Consider the following 22,273-nt stretch of genomic DNA (forward strand, 5'->3'; position numbering starts at 1 on the left):
GTTCTATGTGAGTGAGCACATGTGTGTGTGTTTCTTTAAAGGGGTTTACAGGAGAGGACAAATTTAAGGTAAAGTTGTATCAACTGCTACAATGCAGGTCAAGCTAGGAATTTCTCATATGTTTATAGTAATCTGTTTGCATGAGATCATTTGCATGGAGTTGAAAGAGACTATGAAGAGGATCTTTTTCTTCACCCATGTCCATGGTCTTATATCTAAACTCTGGGTTCCAGGGGTCAGCTATAGACAGAAGCAAAAATTGTTTTCACAAGGATTCTCTGAGACCTGGGTATATACACGTAGCTCTCCTTCAACCTAATAATAAGCTCTGATGTAGAGTCAAGGAGGAATCTTCATCACTTAAGATCCAAAAACAGTATAGCTTTAGCTAAGAAAATGTATTGAGAATAGACTACCATTTTCGAAAACTGGACAGCTTAAAAGCTCTGGAAGTTTTAGGAGATAACCCTCTGCTCTTTCATTTCCTGCTCCCTTAGAGATATTTATATTGTCACTGAAGGCCTGAGTCATGGTACTGGTGGAAAGGGCCATCCTAAAAAGAATTCTCAAGACTGCATGACAAATAATAAAATCTGGAACATAAGAATTGAAAACACTCTTGGTGAGTTATTATGAGACACCCAAAGTGGACTCCTCAAAATGACCAGGAAGACTTTAAATGGGGAATGGAAATCCTGCATAATGCAGATTAGGCACAAACCTGAGAAGTCCAAGTTATTATTATTATATAACTTTCACCCTGGCCAGGTGGATCAGTTGGTTGGAGCATTGTCCCATACACCAAAGGGTACAGGTTGGATTCCAGGTCAGGGTACACACTTAGGTTGCAGGTTCAATCCCTAGTCAGGGGGCATATGGGAGGCGACCAATCAGTGTTTCTCTTTCTCTCTCTAAAAATCAATAAAAGACATCTTCAGGTGAGGAATATGGTTCTATTTATATAACTTTCTTTGTGCCCTCAAGCTAGGACAACTCCTAGGAAAACTTGGATTACATATATAACAAAAAACATTAAATAATGAAGTGTACCAACAGATGTTTGTTTATGCCACAAAAAGTTCTGCTACACAGTGCATAATCCTCTACAAGTCTTTTTTTATCCCTGCCTATATAACAAAAGAACTGCATTGATTACAAATGAATGATTTTTGGAACTGTATATCATGTTGACAAGAAGTAGAAACACAGTTTTTAAATATCTTTACAAAATTGGAATTATCTTCTGACCCTTGTAACATTTTCCCACTTCATATATCCCCAAAACTTAAATGACTAGGAATTGAATCTTTCACTGAGGCGAATGCCATGCCATCATTGCTTTACCCAGATTCCCTAAGATTACCTTCATGGATCTATGCACCACTCTCCTGGCTTCCTGTGATTTTGCTTCTTGAGGCCAGGACCTGCTACTCTTCACCAGATACTGCCACTCTTAGTCTATCTGGGCTTTGTCTTCACTCACAAAGAGCTGGAAGTTTGCCTCTTCCATCCCAGGCAGCTCTTCCCTAGCATTGGCAAGGTGGGGGTTATAGAAGCCCAGGTCCCTTGCCTCAGGTGAGGACAAAACTGTGTAGCATCAACTCACACACTGCATTCCCTTGCAGGGTCAGCCTGGGTAAGGCCTAGCCTGCAAATGCAACATGCTCCATTTCCTCCCCTTCCCAGGTTGCTTTACTCAATTCCTCACTGATTTCTCTTGGGAACACTTCTTCAACAAATTGCTGATATATAAATAAATACTTGCTTCAAGGTGTGCTTCTGGAAACTCCATCTTAAGACAGTCTTCTAAATAGAAAAGTCTATAAAGAAATCCCAAGATTCAGAAGGGGAATATGATAGGGGCAGTCTCACAAAGAGGGAGTAAGCCATTACCATCCCAACATGATTTAAGGAAGACTGAAAAAGCATTTTGCTTGAGTATTTGACTGCCACTAATACTAGAAATGCCAACATGAGGAACTTACTCTGTCAGCTCTGGGTCCTTGCGAGATCACCACCCCATTTCCAGTTACTCCAGGAAAGAAGCATGAGTAGCTCAAACCTTCATCTCCACCACCAAAATCACCATGGATTCTGAATGCCACAACTAGAACCCTGTGGTATTGGGGAGGAAGGTGAGATCAAATTTATCAAATTTTTACCTTAAGATCCCAATATGTTTAGGGGATGCATAGGTTTATTGGTGGCACCTACTTATGGCCAGTCCACAGGCTGGTGTTTGGGGTCAGAATGGCAACTCAGACTCACTTAATGGTGTTTGCACTTTGGCTTGCTTTTGAACCGGTAAGCAAGCAGGGCAAAGGGTATACATGAGATTAGTATACAGACTGTGGCTCTAATAAACTAGGAGGCATACCCATAATTGGGGGATCTTGTCTTCCCAGAGAGAGAAATCAGGTCAGAGCAGCTCCAAATTGTGGACTCACTCTCTGCAGTTTATACCACTTCAGATTTGACTATGAAGGACACCCTACAGGTTACCCTAACACCATCAAATAAATTCTTGTTGTGCTATTGTCAGATAACTGAGTCATTTCTTCTACATCCTTGAGCCTAACTGAAGTTTTAGTGCAACAACCTGGCTATGTTCTACCATAAACAAGTATTTTGGTTTTTAGTAAACAGCCTATTTTAAACCAACTTTGGTGGCCGCAGTGATTGCTTACCTAGGGATATTGAAGGAGGCCTGCACAGATCTGCAAAGAAGGCAGAAGCCTCATATCCTCCTTTGCATCATGTAAAAAGTGATCTGGTGATCACTGATAATTATAACGATTGGGGTTAGGCTATGGATACCCTCAGAGTCAAGTAAGATACAGATCCCTTTGAAAGGAAAAAGTATTCATGATCTGGATCTTAGTTTGGGTCTCCTCTAAAAACAGACCCTGAGGGAAGAATTCAAGTGCAAGTAGTTTATTTGGGGAAAACCAGTAAGGGTGTGGAGAAGTGTTAGAAGGAAAGGAAGGCAACCAATGAGAGGTGCACTGTTAAGTCTGCTACTATGTTGAATGACTGGAGATATCCCACCTGAATATCCTACCTGATTGAAGAATGGCAGAGGTATTTATAAACCCACCTATCAGTCACTGAAGACTGCTCCCAAAGAGTGCTGATTCCCCAGGATTTCCAGGCTGCTACACATAGATAGGCATGGTTCCAGGAAAAAAAATTTAAAAAACCCTCAAACACAGAGATGCACATATTGACAACAGAAAGTCACCAAAGAAAAGAAAATAATTTTAGAGAATTGCAAAATGTATATTATATACCTGTTTACCTAGAAATTGAGCTACAAGGGACATACAATTGACCCAAGTAAAGAGTAATCAGGACTTTGCATTTGAAGCATACCCAGGAGGTACAGGGAACTTCAAGACTCATGGTAGATTGACTTTCCAGCAGTTCTCACAGAATGCATGGTAACATATATAGTTAAGTCAAAAAATAAAGTCAGTTGATGGGTTTGTTAATGGGTGTGGGTTTAGCTCTAAAGTTATGTGTTAAGTCTGTAGCTCCAAGGTTTTAATGAAAATATGTTTAAAACACGTAAACTATGTGACAGCAATTACATTCACTGTAATTAATAAACTTATGACACAAAAATTTAGAATTTCAAAGTAAGCTTATATAAAAAGGTATTAGTTAAAACTTTATAGTTTTAAAAAATTTAGAGATTGAACCCATAGCCTAGGTATGTCTCCTGACAGGAAATCTGAACCTGCAACCCTTCAGTGTATGGGAGGACACTCCAACCAATTGAACCACACTGGCCAGGGCCCTTTTCTAACTTTTGAAGTTAGGACACTACAGTTAAAGAAAAATAGAAGAATTAAGTTTCCTAGTAACACCTGGAAATTCTCCAAATGATGGCTGTGGCACCTTCTAAGGAAACCGAGGCCAAGATGAACTGATGTTACTTGTGCTAAGGCACCCACACAATTCATAATCAGAGCTAGAACCCAGTCTGGTTCTTACTAGAAGACTCGTCCTTAAACCAATCCTTTCCAGGGTGGTGCAGCAGACCTTTTACTTACTAATTTAATCCTGAGGTCATGAAGACCTCGTGGTGTAGTAAAAAGAATGCTGTTTTCTAAGGGAGTGTTGGGTCCAAGACTCCCAAGTAGCGAGGTGGACTCTGGTATGGTGGCGGGTACAGAGGCAAAGAAGAATTTCCGTGGAGCCTTGGAGAGCTTTTGCATGCTTTAGTGCAGTGGCGTGGCTAAGAGTGCTGGCGGTACACTCGCGCCTACTCTATAGTGCCATGGGCTTATATACACTTGTTACACAAAGATCGCTTCTAGCCCAGAATTACATCAGTCACCAGAAGTGGTCACATCAGTGGTTATACAACAGCTGCTGTGTCAGCACCAGAACTCAGCTGCTGACTCAGCTATCTGAAGGTCACTGGAAGTTTGCCCAATGCCCTTCTGGACTCTGAAACCTTGGCCACATACAGCCAGGGCCTTCTACCTGACAGGGAGGTTCACACACATTTTTCAGTTCAGATTCAATTCCAAGTTGGAGCACTTTTAGAGGCAAAGGGAGAATATGCAAATATGCTTATCAGTGTGGTCTCCAGAGATGGGTACCAAATAGCTAGTACGTGCACAACTTTGTTTGCCCTGGCTGGTTTAGCTCAGTGGATTGAGCGTCGGCCTGCGAGCTAAGTGTCGCTGGTTCGATCTTCCAGTCAGGGTACATCAGAGAAGGAAAACTCTGACTCCAAAATACCTCCGCTGCCTTGCGGCATACCTCTTCAGGGGAAAGGCTAAGGGAGTAAACCCCGACAGAAAATCCGGAGCCGGAGTCCCTAAGGCGGCTTGACGTTGTAGTCAACACCGGCAACTCCTGCGGCGCACCTGAACCCAAGCTGTATCGACTCCGTCTTTCCCTTGGACCCTTCAGCTGCGAAGAGAGGGGGGGGTCTGCTGCATGGGCAACAGCAGACCCTCCATATTACCCTGCCCAGGCTCTGTAGCTTCAGCGTCATCGCATGATGTCGATTCAACACGGGAGGAGACAGATACCATGTCACTCCCGAGTCGGACTGCACAGCCATTCTCGGCGGTGCAGAGAGACTCTTGAGAAGCTACACCATCGTCTCTCGAGACGGACGGCTGACGACGACGACGACGACGACGACGCACAACTTTGTCCCAGGCCATTCAGTTTCTAAGATTTATTTTTGGCTTCTGTGGTGGAAAACTAGGGATTCCACTTCCCCACACCTTCATTTCACAGAACAGCACTAATCTCTACTTGTGATGAAAACACCTTATTATTTCTCCAAGACTTTCCGCTTGTAACTAACTTCCACGATCTGCCTTTCGCTCCAATAGGAAACTCGCTTTTCCATCTTTCCCTTCCTACCCAACCTTCAGGGAGATTCTCCCTTTCCTTTGTCTCATGCTCCCTTTAGTCTCTAGGGTTCCAAGATCACTTCCCAGAAAATCAGCAGGAAGATACTGCGCACGTGCATTTCACTTGTCGCAGCTAGGCCTCCTGGGTTTGGTTGGTGAGTTTCTTCTAATCTCTTACTCGAGAAAGCTATGGTGCGGGAACTCTCGAGATAATTGTGGCAGCCAGTTAATTGGAGCTGCTGTGGGCTGCTGATGGTCTTTTTTAAGCTCCTTTTGTCGCCCACCCAGCCGTGTTGCCTGGAGAGCTCAGGTGAGCGAGCATCATGATTTCTGCTCTGGAGACATACATCAATCATACTTATAGGCCGTCTCCAGCTCCTCTTTGAAATTTCTCTGTCTTCTTTGCTGGGCTATCTAGCTACATTTTCCCATTTCCTGGAGTCTGGTGATGACTATCTTCCCCACTTTGATCTCAGATATCCTTTTTCCTCAGAAGCATTCATGCTGAGCTGCGAAATGCCCCACTTCCTGACTTGTAAGTGTGCTGATACTGTTAACTCTGGCTCAGAGACCCCCGATTCAAGATTTAATTACATTTGCCCTTTGCTGCTAATTATTTTCTACTGATTTGGGAGTCACAAGTTTTCTTTTTTTCTCACAAAAAGGATTTTCTTTTTTTATTTTTCTCACAAAAAGGATTTTCTTTTTCTATTTTTTCCTCTTCTAATTGTGTAATTGTCACAGGGATTGAAATTAGGAACTTCAAGTTTTTATGTTGCGAATGTAGTGTTTGTATTGAATAGTTGCATCTTAATTCTCTCACCTTTTCCCTAGTAATTCAAACCACTTCCTTAAGTTTCCAGTTTACATTCCCTGAGAAATGCTTTTCTTGATTCAGTTATTAGGAACTGTTGCTGTTGTTACTTCTGATAGGAGAATGATAGTGGTAAGTGTTTGGCATATTCATTCTCTGCTTTCCTGGAGGCTTATTGGATGTAAATTTTTCTGTAGAAGCTCTGATCACTAATGCCTAGCACTATAGTATTATAATGGTATACCTGCATTAGAGTTTTCTTATGATCCAGCTCTTTAACTGAAAAGTTAAACTCAATACATACAGAAAAGGATTTTCTTTTTCTATTTTTTTTCCTTTTCTAACTGTGTAATTATTACAAGGAATTGGAAAAGTTAGAAACTTCTAAGTTTTTATGTTATGAATGCAGTATGTTTTATTTATTAGCTTTTTAAAATATAAATAAATGTTGAGTGTAAGTTACAAGGCTTCTAGGAGCTTTGACGAATAATAGCTTCTGTCCTCAGAGAGTGTTTGGTCTAGTCTGCAGATAGCTGCCTGTATTTTATATTTATCTTCCTCTTCCATTTTTTATTTCCTTTTCCATTCAGTACTCTGGTATTCACTACATGAATGTTATAATTTTTTGAACTTTTCTTTATGCCTCTTTGAAACTTTTTTTATGATTTACACATTACATATATAAAATAATGAACATTTAAGTCTTGTATGGTGTTAATATTCTTGGACTATTTTTAGGTTGTATGACCTCTGTCTTCTGTAGGACAAATTATGATGATTGGCCCTAAATTTATTTACTCTCACTTGTCTGTTTATCACAGTATCCCCTTTAATTCCAGAAAAATCTTGGGTTCTTTTCTTGACCAAATCCTTGATCTGAGGAATTTATTCCATGATTTTGACTACTTAATTATTTATTGACTTAAAATTCATATGGCTGTTTGCTTTCAAAAAGTTTTAAGACTGCTAAACCTTCTCTTTTCTAACTGTGTCTAATTCATATAATGTAATCTTTTATTTTTCTATTCTACAGTCTGTTTTTATTTCTTGTTTTCTGTTTAATCCTTGTGATTTTTATCAGTGGGTCCTTAAGTGACTATTACCCAAGTGTTAGACTTTGCCATTGAATTATATTATGTACCAGGTACTTTACATGCATTATATCATTTAATCTTCAGTACAACTCTGTGAAGAATTACCCCTCTATTCTAGGTTAGGAACCAAGCTCAGAAGAAGCAAGTCCCTTTCCCAGAGTCACGTGTAATAAGTAGCAGAACCAAACTGGGATTCAAATTGGATTTGACTCTAAGCCAGTTCCTTTGCTTCCTTCGTAATCAAGAGAACAGTTATGTTTTCTTTTAGGCACTTTACCTTATCTTTTGTCAAGGACAGTTTGAAATATTTAAATCTCAGTTAACACTTCAAGAAGCCTACTGCTATTAACAAATATTTGCAAATAGTTATTTATATTGCAAAAACATCAAGTTTAATTTTTTCTATTTTTCTTAACTGGATAGATAATAAATTGAAAAATTATTTTTATTTTATAGATGAAGGAGAACTATTTAAAAGAAGCATTTTGAATACTAAATTTCAGTAGTTATGTATTTCTTTGACACATGGTTCACTTGATAGAACAGTTATATGTAAACTGAAGCCAAGAGGCTATGTAAGGGTGTGATAACTATAATTTAGTTAGTTTAGTATAGTAAATACTACATATTTTGTTTCTCATCCAAATTCTGGGTTATCATTTTCTCTTTATTTTCTCTGCTTTTATATATCTTGATATTGAAAAAATATAACAGTTAAAATAGTGAGTTTGAAAGATTTAAACAACCAAAACCAATATAAGTTGATGGTTCTTCAAAAACTTAAATATCCTCTGATTTATTCTGTTATGCTAGGGCCATGTCTCCCTTTATTCAAAATCAGGATTCTTTCATAAAACTTTATGAAATTAAATGTTTTCTTTAATTCTAGGTCTAATTATTGCAGTCAAGTTTGTGTGTACCTTATTGAGTTATTAGGTACTTAAATAAGTAAATACATGTGAGGCCCATGGAACAATTTCTGGCAAATAGGAAGTACTCATTAAGCATTAGCTGTTAATACCAGTTGAAGTTTGTACATATTTATGGGACTTACTTTAATCTCTTTAAAAAGATAGATTATATTAGTATCAATAGTATAGTAGTTCAATGGTTTTATTACAGAGCAAAAGGGGGTTCTTTCACATGGCAGCTTGGTGTAAAACCCAACAACTAGTGTTGAGGAAAATATGTCTTTATTTACAATATTCCAACCTAGGGAGAACAGTGAGCACTTCAGCTCAGAGCCCTGTTCTCCCATGGGACCCAGCACTTCCCTTGCTCCCCAAAGGACTAGAAGCCAAAAACATGCCCAGAAGTTCTCCATCCCTTATCTGTCAGCTGTCTCCTTCAGGATCTGGGGTACGATGACATCAGCCTCCATATAATAGTCCAGGAAAACATGTGCCATGTTGCACTGGATCACTCATGGTTCTGCCTTTGCCGAATGGAGTGCTCCCTTTCCTTTCAAAGCTGCTTGGAGTTCTCCTTGCTAAAATGTCTACTGCCTATTTTTAAACCTGACTGCATTCTCTGACATAGTGGGTGTGGTACCCAGTTCTGACCATTCACAGAGCCTTGTACAGGCTCTGTGTGTTCTTTCTGCACCATTCCATGGTCAAAACCCCTTCCATCTTCTTGGGGTCTTGGAAGAACCAAAACTATTTGCTTAACTGAGAAACTCAGCTACTAGCCATAGTCATGCAAAGGCATCTTATAATTTGTTCCCTTTTCCCCATCCCCCAACCCACAGGCTCTGGGGATTTTTGGAGACCCCCACTCTGTAACAGTTTGGCTTTGAAGCTATCCTTTCATGGTTCAGATCCTAGCTTTGTTGCTTTCTGCATATAAAACCTTGAGAGATTACTTAACCTCCCTGTGCCTCAATTTTTCTTTTCTGAAGTGGGAATAATTCTATCTAAAGATTAATTAGCCCTGATCAGTGTGGCTCAGTTGGTTGGAGTGTTGTGTCGTATATTGAAAGGTTTCAGATTTGATTTCTGGTCAGAGTACGTGCCTGGGATGCAGGTTGGGTCTTCTGTCCAGGCATGTTCAAGAGGCAACCAATCAATTGTTGTCTTCCTCACACTGATATTTCTCTCTCTCTCTCTCTCTCTCTCTCTCTCTCTCTCTCTCTCTCTCTCTAATCTATCTAATCTTCCTTTCTCTGTCCCAAATCAATGGATATATCCTCCAATGAGGATTTTTTTAAAAAGATTGAGATATTATGGGCAGTGTATTTAGCACAGGGCATAGTACTAATATGTACACATATACAGGGGTGGGAAAATGTAGGTTTACAGTAGTGAGTACCCAATACAGAGTTCATTCTTCTATTTTTATTTATTCTTGTATATTTTTCCATACGAACAACTGTAAACCTACTTTTGTCCAGCCCTGTATAGTTTTCCCTTGAATTTCACTTGTTTTAGTTTGTGTCTTTAGAATGTTAGTTCCTGGACTGGACTACCTGGGCTTTCATGAACTTCCTTGGAAATATACTGGTACCTATAAGTCCTTTGTAACTCTAAACAACTCTGCACATGAGTCAAATGTGTGGTGTAGTTTTCTTTTTACCACTTAGAAAAACTAAGAGGTAAATTTTGTGTTAGAATACTGTTAATTATAAAGAGGTATTATATTTTACAGTGGACTTATTTCTGATTCAGGTACTTCTATTGGAGGACCCAGCAACTAAAGTTGTTGTGTGGTTAAATTTATACATTCCAGTAAACTCCTGAACTTTTCTTTTTACAAGGAACACTGAAAGGTTTTTACTAGACCATTGATTTGATTTTGGGTAAAAGTCATTAATGAATGTTCAGCTCTTCACAGGGAGTAGAAAAAGTGGTACTAGGCTTATACATCATAAGAGGTGACAATGTGTAAGTAAAATATGTCTTTTAAAAGGCAGGTTGAATATACTATAGGTATACGGCCCTGCCATATGGAAAAAAGGGTTTTGTTTGTTTTCTAATTTAAAAAAAAATTTATTTATATTAATATAAAATATATTAAATATTATATTAATATTTATATTAATATTTTATTTATATTTAGAGAGGGGAGAAGGGAGGGAGAAAGAGAGAGAGAAACATTATGTACCTGGCCTGCAACCCAAGCACGAGCCCTCACTTAGAATCGAACTGGTGACCCTTTGGTTTGCAGGCTAGTCAGTGCTCAATCCACTGAGGCACGCCAGCAAGGGCAGGAAAAGGTTTTTATCTACTGAGGTTTGTCCATGTTTTTAATCATCAAGTGGCCTGCATAGGGTCCAGAAAGGGCACTGCCTTACAGTGAATACTTTATTTGAGAAGCTTCATAGAATGTTCTGCCAAAATACCCCTAATTTTAGTATACGCCTAGGGTACCAAAGCTAGGGTTTGAAAATTTCTTTGAAATCTCTTGCATGGATAATTTTAAATGACTCATGCTCTATAATATAGCTGAGTTTATAAACAAGTACTTCATCTTTACTTATTTTTTCTCTTAATTTTTATTGTTTAATTGGCATACTTTTTTATGCTTTGACCTAAGTTAATTTGTGACACACAGTTTGAGAAGGTATATTTTTCAATGGTGGCAATTTTTAAAAAGCCTGAAATAGTGTAGGGCCAAAACTGTTCAGTAGAACTTTTGGGGATGGTAGAAATGCTATATATCTGCATTATCCACTAAGGTAGGTACTAGCCACATATGGCTACTGGGTACTTGGAAAGTAGCTGTTAGCTACTATTTTAGAAAGTGCAGTTAAGTGGGTAGAAGATTGTTGAATCAGTTTTCTAGTGAGTACTATATAGATTTAAAACATGGCTGAAAGGCAGCAAAAGATACATTAGCATCTCAGATTATTTTAGGGAATAGGTAAGATATAGAAGATGAAGGAATACTCTTCATTCGAATTGTTTAAGAAAATCATTTTTAAATTACTTGAACTTTAATAAAAATTAGAGGTTTATACAATATTCTGTAGAAATGACTTTTGGGTGCAGTTCTAAAGTGAGCTGTAAAGAACAAGAGGAAGGCAAAGCAGGTGAGGCCCAGATCCCTCAACCAGAACATAAAGAATATAAAGAATCACTTTATATTGAGGTTCTGCATAATGATTGATTTTAAGAATTTCTCCTACATTAAAAAAATTTTTTTAACTGCAATTTTTAAAATTTTAAATATTTTCTGCAGACCCAGTGGAGTGCTGAAGCCAGCTTGTGCTGGCTTACAAAAAGAGATTTTGTATTTTAATTTTACACGCCATTTGATTTCTGTTTTGTTGGTAACTAGAAATCGGCCATAGTGGGAGTATTTGTACTATGGATGTCAGTAAATGCTGCAAATCAATCTCTGAATAAAATGGAGAGGACAAAGTAAAAAGAACTTTGTTTTATATTCAGAAAACAATATATTTTCCCACAGTTTGGTAGTTACCATTATAGAGAACTGAAAGCCTTATGTAGTTTAAAATAAAATTGGGAAAATTCTATAATAAAAGTATTCACCTATAAAATTTACTCTCATTAAAACCAAACAGAGTTAAACAACCAATTTTTGGTGGAATAATGTTTTATATATGTCTCATGGTTTAGATGGAACAATGACTATTTCCAGCTATGGAGCCATGGCTTTGTTACCATGTTAATAATGTTATATTTGTGTTGATCAAGAGAAAATTTATTGGCTTTAATTCTAGCCAAGCACATCAAAAAGTCATTTGTTAGATACCTAAGTACTTGTTGCTGCTATTATTTTTGTACATAAAAAAGCCTACTTTGGGGACTTCTGGCCAAGATGGAGGCGTAGACAGACACGCTACATCTCCCTCCACAACTAAGAAGGAATACAACTACCTCAAAACTAGAAACAACCAGAAGTTCCAGAAAATCAAACAGCATGGAAGTCCAGCAAACAAAGATATAAAGAAGAAATACTCATCCAGACAGGTAGGTGGGGCAAAGCTGGGGTGGAGAGGACGAGGTATGGTGGCAGCAGCAGTGGCGGTGGTGACGGCAGGCCAGCAGAAAGTGCAGTCACACATTTTAAAAAGTCAGGAGAAACACCTCGGGAGCATTCTTAGCTCCTCACCAGACCTCGCAGCTCACAGTCCCAGCACCGGGGAAAATCAAGCCTCATTGCTTCTGACTGTGCAGACCAGTGGGGGTTGGGGTGGAGGCAGAAACTGCCAGTTTCAACAGAATCTGCTTGTTTAAAGGGCCCCCACAGTTCGAGATCATCCGCAGACCCACCCACTCTAGGAACAATGGCCAGGACAGCAGCTAGAGGGGTGCCAGTCCAGTGCGGAAGTGGGAGAGGTGCCTAGAAAAGGGGCGAGTGCTGGGAAGGCGGCATTGTTCCCTCTCCCCTTCCCCACATACAGCACTACAATGTGGTAAAACAGGTCGCCCTGTAGTGACTAATCCCTAAGGCTCTGCTCCTTACAACATAACAGGAGATGCGGAGGCAAGCAAACACAGAAGCCTGTCAAGATGAGGACACAGAGAGAAGTATGGCCTAAAAGGGGAAATGGATCAAGATTCTAGTGGGAGAACTAAGAGACGAGGAGATAGCCAACCTCACAGATGAGGAGATAGACAACCTAACAGATGCACAATTCAAAACACTAGTGATAAAGATGCTCATAGGCTTGACAAATATGCTTGAGTATGGCAAATGCATAAGGGAAGAAGTGAAGGCTATGCTAAGTGAAACAAAGGAAAATCCACACAAAACTAATGGTGAAGGGAAGGAAACAGGGGTTCAAATCAATGATTTGTAACATAAGGAAGAAAAAAATAATCAACCACTGCAGAATGAGGAAGCATGAATTTAAAAAAATGAGGAAAACTTCCCAAAGTTTGTGAAGGAGATGGACATCCAGGTCCAAGAAGCATGGAGGGTCCCACGTGAGCGGGACCCAGAGGGGACCACACCAGGACGCATCATGATTGACATGCAAAAGGTGAAAGATAAAGAGAGAGTCCTGGGTGCAGCAAGAGAGAGGCAGAGAGTTTCTTAGAGGGGGCTGCCTATAGGACTATCAGCTGATTTCTCAGAGGACACTTTGCAGGCAGGAAGGGACTAGCAAGAAGTATTCAATGTGATAAAAAGCAACCTACAACCAAGATTACTCTATCCAGCAAAGCTATCGTTTAGAATAGAAGGGCAGATGAAGTGCTTCCCAGACAAGGTGAAGCTAAAGGAGTTCATCATCACCAAGCCATTATTATATGAAATGTCAAAGGGACTTACTTAAGAAAAAGAAGATCAAAACTATGAACACTAAAATGACAACAAACTCACAACTATCAACAACTGAATCTAAAAAATAAAACCCAACTAAGCAAACCAGAATAGGAACAGAATCATAGGTATGGGGATCATTTGGAGGGTTATCAGCTGGGAGGGGTGAGGGGGAGAAAGGGGTAAATGGTGCAGGGACTAAGAAGCATAATCGGTTCGTACAAAATAGACAGGGGGATGATAATAATAATATAGGAAAGGGTGAAGCCAAAGAACTTATATGCACGACCCATGGACATGAACAAAGTAGGGTGAGATTGCTGGAGGGAAGTGGTGTACTGGGCAGAGGGAAGCAAAGGGGGGAAAAAATGGAACTACTGTGACAACATAATCAATAAAATATACTTTTAAAAAATCTACTTTTTGTTCTTGAATTTAAATTGAGTAACCTGAGAAATCATGAGAATCACTGATCGATACTATATACCATTGATGGATTTAGTTCACTGAAGTTACTTAAATAACATGCTTTTATTTCCTTATGTAGTAGTGATTTTGTGATTCTCTCCCCTCTCCCTAGACCTCCCCAATATAGTCTCTGGAGTTGAAATAATAGGATTGCAAATTTAGGGGTTTTATACCATATCTATTCATTTTTGTCTTTTTCCTTTAAGGACTTAAGATTCAGTCACCCTATATGAAATATATCATTCAATATTGGTTTCTGTTACAATGTAACTTTCAAATGATTTCTTGAGTTTTGTCACTTAATCTTGTGAAAGTATGGTTTTCACATTAATTGTTTTTACTTTGTCCTCTCAGTTTGATTCAGAAATGAGACAATTTTAACTTTTTTTTCCCTCAACTAATTGCAATGCAGTCATTGGAGAAATTGATGAAGAAACAGATTCAGCACTTGATTTGGGGAATATTCAAGCAGAACCTCTGAATTCAGTAGCACACTGAGGAAGAATTACATACACAGGACATCTGTAAATCTTTGTACAGAAACTGATTATTCTGAGGATGACATGTGGAATTATTATGAATGTGTAATTCTACAATTTTGACTCCATGCTGATTCATTGTAATAATGATAAGTAAATTTAAAATATTTTTAATTTTCTTAAAAAATTATTTTTGCCTAAATCCTAGTAGGTTTGGTAGTTCAGCTTAGTTTTTCTATTAAATAGTGTGAAAATCTAAAGATTATTTTGAGAACTTTTAGAAAAAAGTGGCTGATATTTTAATATTTATGGAAAACTATTTGAAAAGAGAAATGTGTATGCTATATACACCAAACATGCAAATACTACCTATAGAGCAGGATACATGTGTTTCTTTCCATGATTTTTAGGAAAATCAGAGGAAGATAAGTCTTACCTTCCAGTTTTCTGAACCATCCTCATTTACCACACCACTCTGGAAGTTGTGGGTCAAATGTATTTGGTTGAGAAAAGGAAAAGTGCTATGACAAAGTTGTATATTATCTGAAAAAATTGATTCCGTATAGTATTAAAGACCACCTTAGCTCTTACGTTTAAGAATTGTGAAATTACTAGTATTAAAGGAGTTTTTTTTTAACTGCTTATAAATGTGAGTAAATAAACCTTAAGTTTGTATTGAAGTAGTGCTTGCTCTTGTCAGCAACTTTCTGTGACTCACTGGTTCCATAAACCTGATTTCAAAAGAAGGAAACATGATCTCTCAGAGCATTTTGGATCTATTCTTTGATTGATTATTTGGGTGAATCAATTCAGTAGATAATGCCCACAATCCACAAATAGGCTTTTTTTTTAAACTCCATTGTACGATTGGTTGAGTATACTTTTTAAAGAATTCATAGGAACAATGTTATAAGTAGTATTTAGCTACCTAGGCTATTTTGCAAAAATTCTCATCAACTTATGTGTATCTGTGATAAGAATAAAATGGATAAGTATTTACATTTTTGTAATTCAAAATCAATTTTAATAGTTTTCTTTTTAATGAAAGGGTTTAATGAAAATATGTGTTGGCAAACTTTTTTGATGAAGATGCAGATAGTAAATATTTTAAACTATGAGGACCAAATGGTCTTTGTCACAGCTACTCTGTTGTATCATGAAACAGCCACAGATACTGCATAAATGAATGAGCATGACTGTGTTCTAATAAAGCTTCATTTACAATTAACTGGCAGGCTGGATTCAGCCAACAGACTGTAGTTTGCTGACCCTTGGCTTAAACAATACACGCTTAAGGATTATAAATTATGAGAAGGGCTTCCAGAATGGATTTTTTAAATTTAGAGATGGCTTTCATTTCTACTTTTTAACATTAAAAGTCTTATTAGAAACATAGTAATTTTTAAGATTTTTATTTAGTTTTAGAGCAGGGAAAAGAGGGAGAGAAACACGATGTGCAAGAGAAGCATGGTTGCCTCTCTCTTGCCCGCAACTGAAGACATGGCCTGCAACCCAGGCATGTGCCCTGACTAGAAATCTAACTGGCAACCCTTTGGTTTGTAGGCTAATGCTCAATCCACTGAGCTACACCATCCAGGGAAAGAGACATAGTACTTTTTTAATTCACAAATAAAACATTTTCCAGAAGAAAGTAACACTGTTTCACAGAAACGAGAGTTGTTAAGGAGACAACTGAACTGTTGAGATAATTTTCTTCATTGGTCATGAAGTATCATCACCCAGAATAATTTGATTGATGTTCTGATGTTCAGGGCTGTTTCTGGGAGGACAAGAGTAAGATTAGTTAGCATTGGCTATTCATAACTAGCTGTTGTAGTATAATGTTTTATAATTAATTTAGTGATAAAATGAAAATAAAGTGGGCAAAACAAACTGGCAAATTTAATTAGGGACTAATAATAAATAATGGTGTTTTAAATTGGTAAAGTAATTTAAAAAATCAAATAAAGACAACTCAATTGCTAAGTGCAATGTATTCTAACAGTACAAATGAAGTCCAAATGAAGTATAAGGTCATGTTTTCCAATGTGCATGACATAACACAAATTACACATAAACCAGTAAACAAACTAGTTCCCTCCATCACAGTAATGAGTTTTTAATGTGAAAAATCCTTTTGAAACCTAACATGCCTTACAAAGTTGTATTTTTCTGATTGATGTCAGAAAAATTATTCCCAAAATATGAATTGCTTGTCTTTTATTAATGGTTGGTAGAGGAAACAAATGAAAAATACACCAAATGGCATATGAATTCTTTTTATCCCTGTGTGCACATGGTAAGTTTTTATGCTTATAACCAATTCAAGTTGGGTATTTTTTTTGCAAGGGGCACTGTAAGGGAACCATAACTATAAGTGGCATCATTATTAATATGCAGTGTCAAGTTTTTTATATTCCTTAGTGAGACTTTTACTCTGGAATTAGTTTCTTTTACAGAGGCTCAAAAACATGTTAAACCCATAATTACCTCTGCTTTGTAACTTGGGTACTATCTAAACCCAGCTTGCCATGAATCAAAGAAAATTTTTCTTGGTAACTTATTTTCACTAAACTTTTCTGTAAATGGCAATTAACTGCAAAAAGGACAATCTGTTTGTTTTTAAGTGAAAAAGTACTATCTAAAAATAATAGTTTAAAACATTGCTTTTAAGTTAAAGCACTTTGATAAGTTAAATGGCCTTACATGCTAGCTTAAATATTACAAATCTTAGTTCCAGAAAAGTAAGAAATATTAAAGATAAATTTTATTAATATTTGCTATACTTACTTAAATGTCCCACTTAACATCTTTATAAAATTTGAAATTTTAACCTTGTGAGATGTATGATAAAAAAATTTAAGTAGTATTTAATGCTATTTATGTCAACATTTTTCTCAGACATGTAACACAAAAGATTCTCAATGGGGACAAGAAATATACAGTCCATTCATAATGGCATGTGAAATTACTTGTGCAGTAGCCCAAGTTAAAAAGCAATTTTTGATTGGCGATATAATGTATTCTGGGGTTTCAACTTCAAAATTAGTAAGTAGTGTTTATTGAGTGCATTCCATGTGCCAGGTATGAGTGCTTACTACAGTGACCATTTTACACATGGGAAAATTGAGGGTCAACAGGGTTAGGTGTCTTACAAGAGGTCACTCGTAACAGGGCTCTAATTTGACTTGGGCTTTGTACTCCTTATATAACACTGCCTATCAGCAGAAAGTATACTCTTAAAATCTCTGCTCTCAAGCAAGTATCTGTTGAAAGCCTGATTGAAAGAAATACTTAGATGATCAAAGGCTGTTCTAAAGCTTCATTGTGGACCACTTTTATTTTAATTACCTGAGATACTTTAAATACGAGGTCTGTCCAGATAAAGTCCAACAATTGTTAATATAATGAGAATGGTGTGTGTAACATCGATGTAACCTGGCAGCCAAGGAGAGTGGACTGGAATGGGCATGTGTAAACAATGACAACTTCACTATACTTGTCAGTGGGGGCAGTAGATGCCACTGAGTGAGCATGTTTACTGTGTGACTGTAGCATCCAAAATGACTGAGCAATTAGAACAACAGATCTGCATCAGATTTTGCAGTAAGCTTGAGCATTCCCCTGCGGAAACTCAGGTGATTGAGAAGGCTGCAGCTACGCATAACTGCTGATTGGCAGCTTCATCACAACAGCATGCCCACTCATGCATCACATCTTGTGTACATTTTTTTTGGTGAAACATCAAATCACCCAGAGGGAAAAGATTTCAGACTGTCGATGAGATTCAGGAAAACACGACAGGGAAGCTGATGGCAATTGGGAGAATTATGTGAGGTCTTAAGGTGCCTACTTTGAAGGGGACTAAGGCATCATTGTCCTATGTACAACGTCTCTTGTATTTTCTTCAATAAATGGCATAGCATTGGCTGGATACTTTCTGGACAGACCTCACATTCTTGGGCCCTAGTCTCACTATAGTGGTTCAACAGACCTGTAATTGGAAAAAAGGAATATTCACTAAATAACAAAGTCAGGAAGCATTTGTCACATGCCTGGGTGAGTCTCTATGCCTCACTCTCATTACCTTTCAGACAGAAATAATAATACCTGTCTTATGGAATAGCAAAAATGTGAAATAAGACTATTTTTTAAAACTTGGTATGATTTGATTTGGGGATATAACAGTAAATTGCTATTCCTAGATAATCAAAGGCTAATGTGAAGTAGTTACAAAGGTGGGTGTTGCCTCCTCAGTTTTTAAGAGCCCCACTGGCTGTCATAACTCTCTATAAGGGAGTGGAGTATATAAATTAGGAGGATTTCAGGGTATGTAGAATAATGTATTTTATATATTAACAAATATAAAGTAAGATTAAATTTGTTTTATGACAATCAATTATATACTCAACTCATGGGGTTGAAAAAGGAAAACTCAAAAGTCACATTTAAAGACATCTCCATTCTGAATTTGCATAGTTATTACCTTAATTTATAAATTTACTAATTTAAATTTTTATTTTAGTAATTTTGTGTTCTTTAAAATAATTTAGACTGTTATTCTCGGTTTTAAGTAATGGGTAACTTTGATGAACATTTATTTCTTTTTGCATGTATGACAAAAACTGATAAGGTGGAGCTATCTCCATCCAAGTCGATACTGGTCCATTAAACAGCATGGTATTTTCATTCCACCAACTACAAATTCATTTAACTGCAAGATATTTTGTTCTTATTCTCCACCTTGTTTATAGGGGTTATTCGTGTGAAATTCAGTCAAATGCTTTGATATGATTTCACTTCTCTCTCTCTCACAAAGAGGAAACTATGTGACAGGAACATAGTTGGTCTTCATGAATTCACGATGCCACCTAGTGATCACTGCTTACTTCTCCATGTCTACAAATTTCAAAATAAAAAAAGGAAAAAAAGATTTTGAAATCTTGTCAAGCCATGTTAGGTACTGTGTTCTAAGCTGTGGACACATCAGGGAACAATATTAGCAAGCTCTTATTCTTGTGAAGTTTGTATTGGTCTGTAATACCTCAATCAAATCATCTTTACTCAAAGATTTTACTGTTCAAGTCATAAATTATTTCATGAAATCCTTTCAGTACTCTAGCATATAACTTATGGGTTTTGCATTTATTTAAAGCAACTAAAAATTGTCTTTTTAAGTTGGATATAATTTGTATTGAATTTTATCAGCCTTTATTCTGTTTTAAGATTGCAGAGTCTATGTAGGTTGCATAACATGAAAGATAAAGGCAAAATGGGCCTTCAGCAGTTCTCTATCATTAGCCAACAGTATACCATCTGTGCCTCCAGTCATCATTTTTGTGAGTGAAGGAGCTGAGATGTCTTCAAGACATCTTTCGTTAGGTTTAACATTAAAATTCTTTTTTAAATATTCAATCTTTATATTGATATTTTTGTTATACCCTTTACTTCCATATTTTTGTACATGTGTCTTTATTAAACACCCATTTATTTTATAGAGTAATTGCTTGCTAGAAGTAGCACCAGTCAAATATTGTTAAACTATTATCAAAATCCTATCCTATTATTTATAGTCCATTATTCTTTCAACTATATGATATACCTTTTCTTCTCATCAGGGTAATTTTCAATTATACTGTAATCATTTTTATGTTTTTATGTTTGATTTTCCACATATTCTGGCTTTAAAAATACCCTATGATGGAAATGGTGCCATATTGTTATTGCATTTGAAGTACCTTAAAAGGAAAATAATCTAGGAGTGGAGCAGATGGGGGAGGTCTCTGGGGGATATGACACATTATGTCATATATGCAAAACTAGAGTTTGAGGGGTAGTCTACAATCAGGAAAAGAAAGTTTTCTTCTTTTTTTTTTTTTAGGAAAATAAGGTTTTCTGTTTGATGTATGAAAATATGCAAAGTGTCTTACGTTTCATCTAATTTGCCTCATGCCAGAAAAATCATAATTATAGTAAATTGAGCTTTACAAAGAGGACAAAGAGGAAAACTCAGAAGCATATAAGTAGCCAGAGTGCTGCAATATGTTTCATATAATATTTTTAAATAAATGGTCTGAAAGAGGTCATGACGATGGCTAAAATTTTTTAATGAATTTTTATCTTTATAGTTAAAATTTTATTTTAACTTTATTTAAAAAGTGTTTTGATGTCTCAATCAGACTTGTTTTTACATAGTTCCTAAGGTTTCAAAACTCTGCAGTTTTCACAAAATATTTTAAATTCTAATATTGTTTCTTAGGTGGTCTATTGTTTGTGGTTTATAAATTAGTGACTTGCACAGCTACTACATCATTTATAGCTAAAGTTCTATATATATTATAAATTATTAGATGATTTATTTGTGATTTCATATAAAAATTAGGGTCTCTATTAATAGTGTTCAATCATACCAATAGGGCAGAGCTAATAGAGGTCAAGTTTAATTTGAAAACAATTATTTTTCTATCCACACAGATTCCAAACCTGATGATGTTTATGAGCTTATTGCCCAGTCTCCATTTTGATCCCCAATTGTGTTAGAAATAGAAATTAACTTTTATACTTGGCTACTGATACATGGATGGATTTGAATGAACACTCCTTAAGAGACATAGGTCCTTTAGAGTCACAGAATCTCACTGAACCTTGAAAAGTCTGAAAGTCCTTGCTAAAACTGAGGTGGATACATAAGTCACATTGGAGACTTTTGTTATGTCTAACATGACTTCAGTAGCCAGTCTTAGGAGTGAGAATCTAAGGAAAAGCCCTGCCCCCACTACTCTGGGGAAAAATGACATAGGAACTTTCATATGCGATGCAGGTGACTACATAAGACATAGCTCTTGGGAGACTATCTGGGAGTAGAGAAAGAGGACTGATCTGTCACTGCAATATTATTTGAATCTGATGGCTTAAGCTGGTTCCTGTTAGCAGTAAGTGTCTCACTTGCCTCACCCTAGCCCCAGACCTGATTTCATGTGTGAGAACAACAGAGCTCTCAATGGGAATCTAGCAGGAAGGTCTGGGTGATGATTTGGGCTCCACACAAACTTCTGACTGAGTCTGGAAACAATGTCTGAGCACTTCAGTGTGAACTAAAAGAGCTATACTCTTCCGAGTCTAAGTGTGATTTACTACTAAAGAATTGGGCCAGCACTTATAAGTAATTAGCCTTTCCCTACTAATTTGAATTCAGAGAAGGAAAACTCTGATTCCAAAAAACCTCCGCTGCCTTGCGGCATACCTCTTCAGGGGAAAGGCTAAGGGAGTAAACCCCGACAGAAAATCCGGAGCCAGAGTCCCTAAGGCGGTTTGACGTTGTAGTCAACACCGGCAACTCCTGCGGCGCACCTGAAGCCAAGCTGTATTGACTCCGTCTTTCCCTTGGACCCTTCAGCTGCGAAGAGAGGGGGGGTCTGCTGCATGGGCAACAGCAGACCCTCCATATCACCCTGCCCAGGCTCTGTAGCTTCAGCTCCACTGGAGAGGACACTCCAGCGTCATCGCAAGATGTCGATTCAACACGGGAGGAGACAGATACCGTGTCACCCCCGAGTTGGACTGCACAACCATTCTCGGCGGTGCATGCAGATAGACTCTTAAGAAGCTACACCATCGTCTCTCGAGACGGACGGCTGCCGACGACTAATTTGAATTGTCACAATGAGCAAGCACTAATTCTCATATATATTTGGGTATGTTTCTAAACTTCTATTTTATCCATTCTCCTATTCTGTCGGTAAAACAATATTTAATTAGTGACAATTTATAAATCTCTACTATTTTTCAAAGCTTTTCTTAATAACA

The 22,273-nt window shown here is 37.4% G+C and overlaps 1 protein-coding gene across 1 annotated transcript; it reads left to right on the forward strand.

The window, feature by feature from the left end:
* The first annotated feature begins 5,704 nt into the window (after positions 1 to 5,704).
* On the forward strand, positions 5,705 to 14,486 carry LSM8 (LSM8 homolog, U6 small nuclear RNA associated). The gene is given in 5 exon segments (XM_090286771.1): positions 5,705 to 5,735; positions 6,287 to 6,327; position 7,870; positions 10,045 to 10,200; positions 14,401 to 14,486. Coding segments are annotated over 5 exon segments (315 nt in total).
* Positions 14,487 to 22,273: the final 7,787 nt, after the last annotated feature.

Source organism: Furipterus horrens, unplaced genomic scaffold, assembly GCF_987537825.1.
Source record: "Furipterus horrens unplaced genomic scaffold, mFurHor1.1.pri manual_scaffold_9, whole genome shotgun sequence".
In the NCBI taxonomy this organism is placed as follows: Eukaryota; Metazoa; Chordata; class Mammalia; order Chiroptera; family Furipteridae; genus Furipterus; species Furipterus horrens.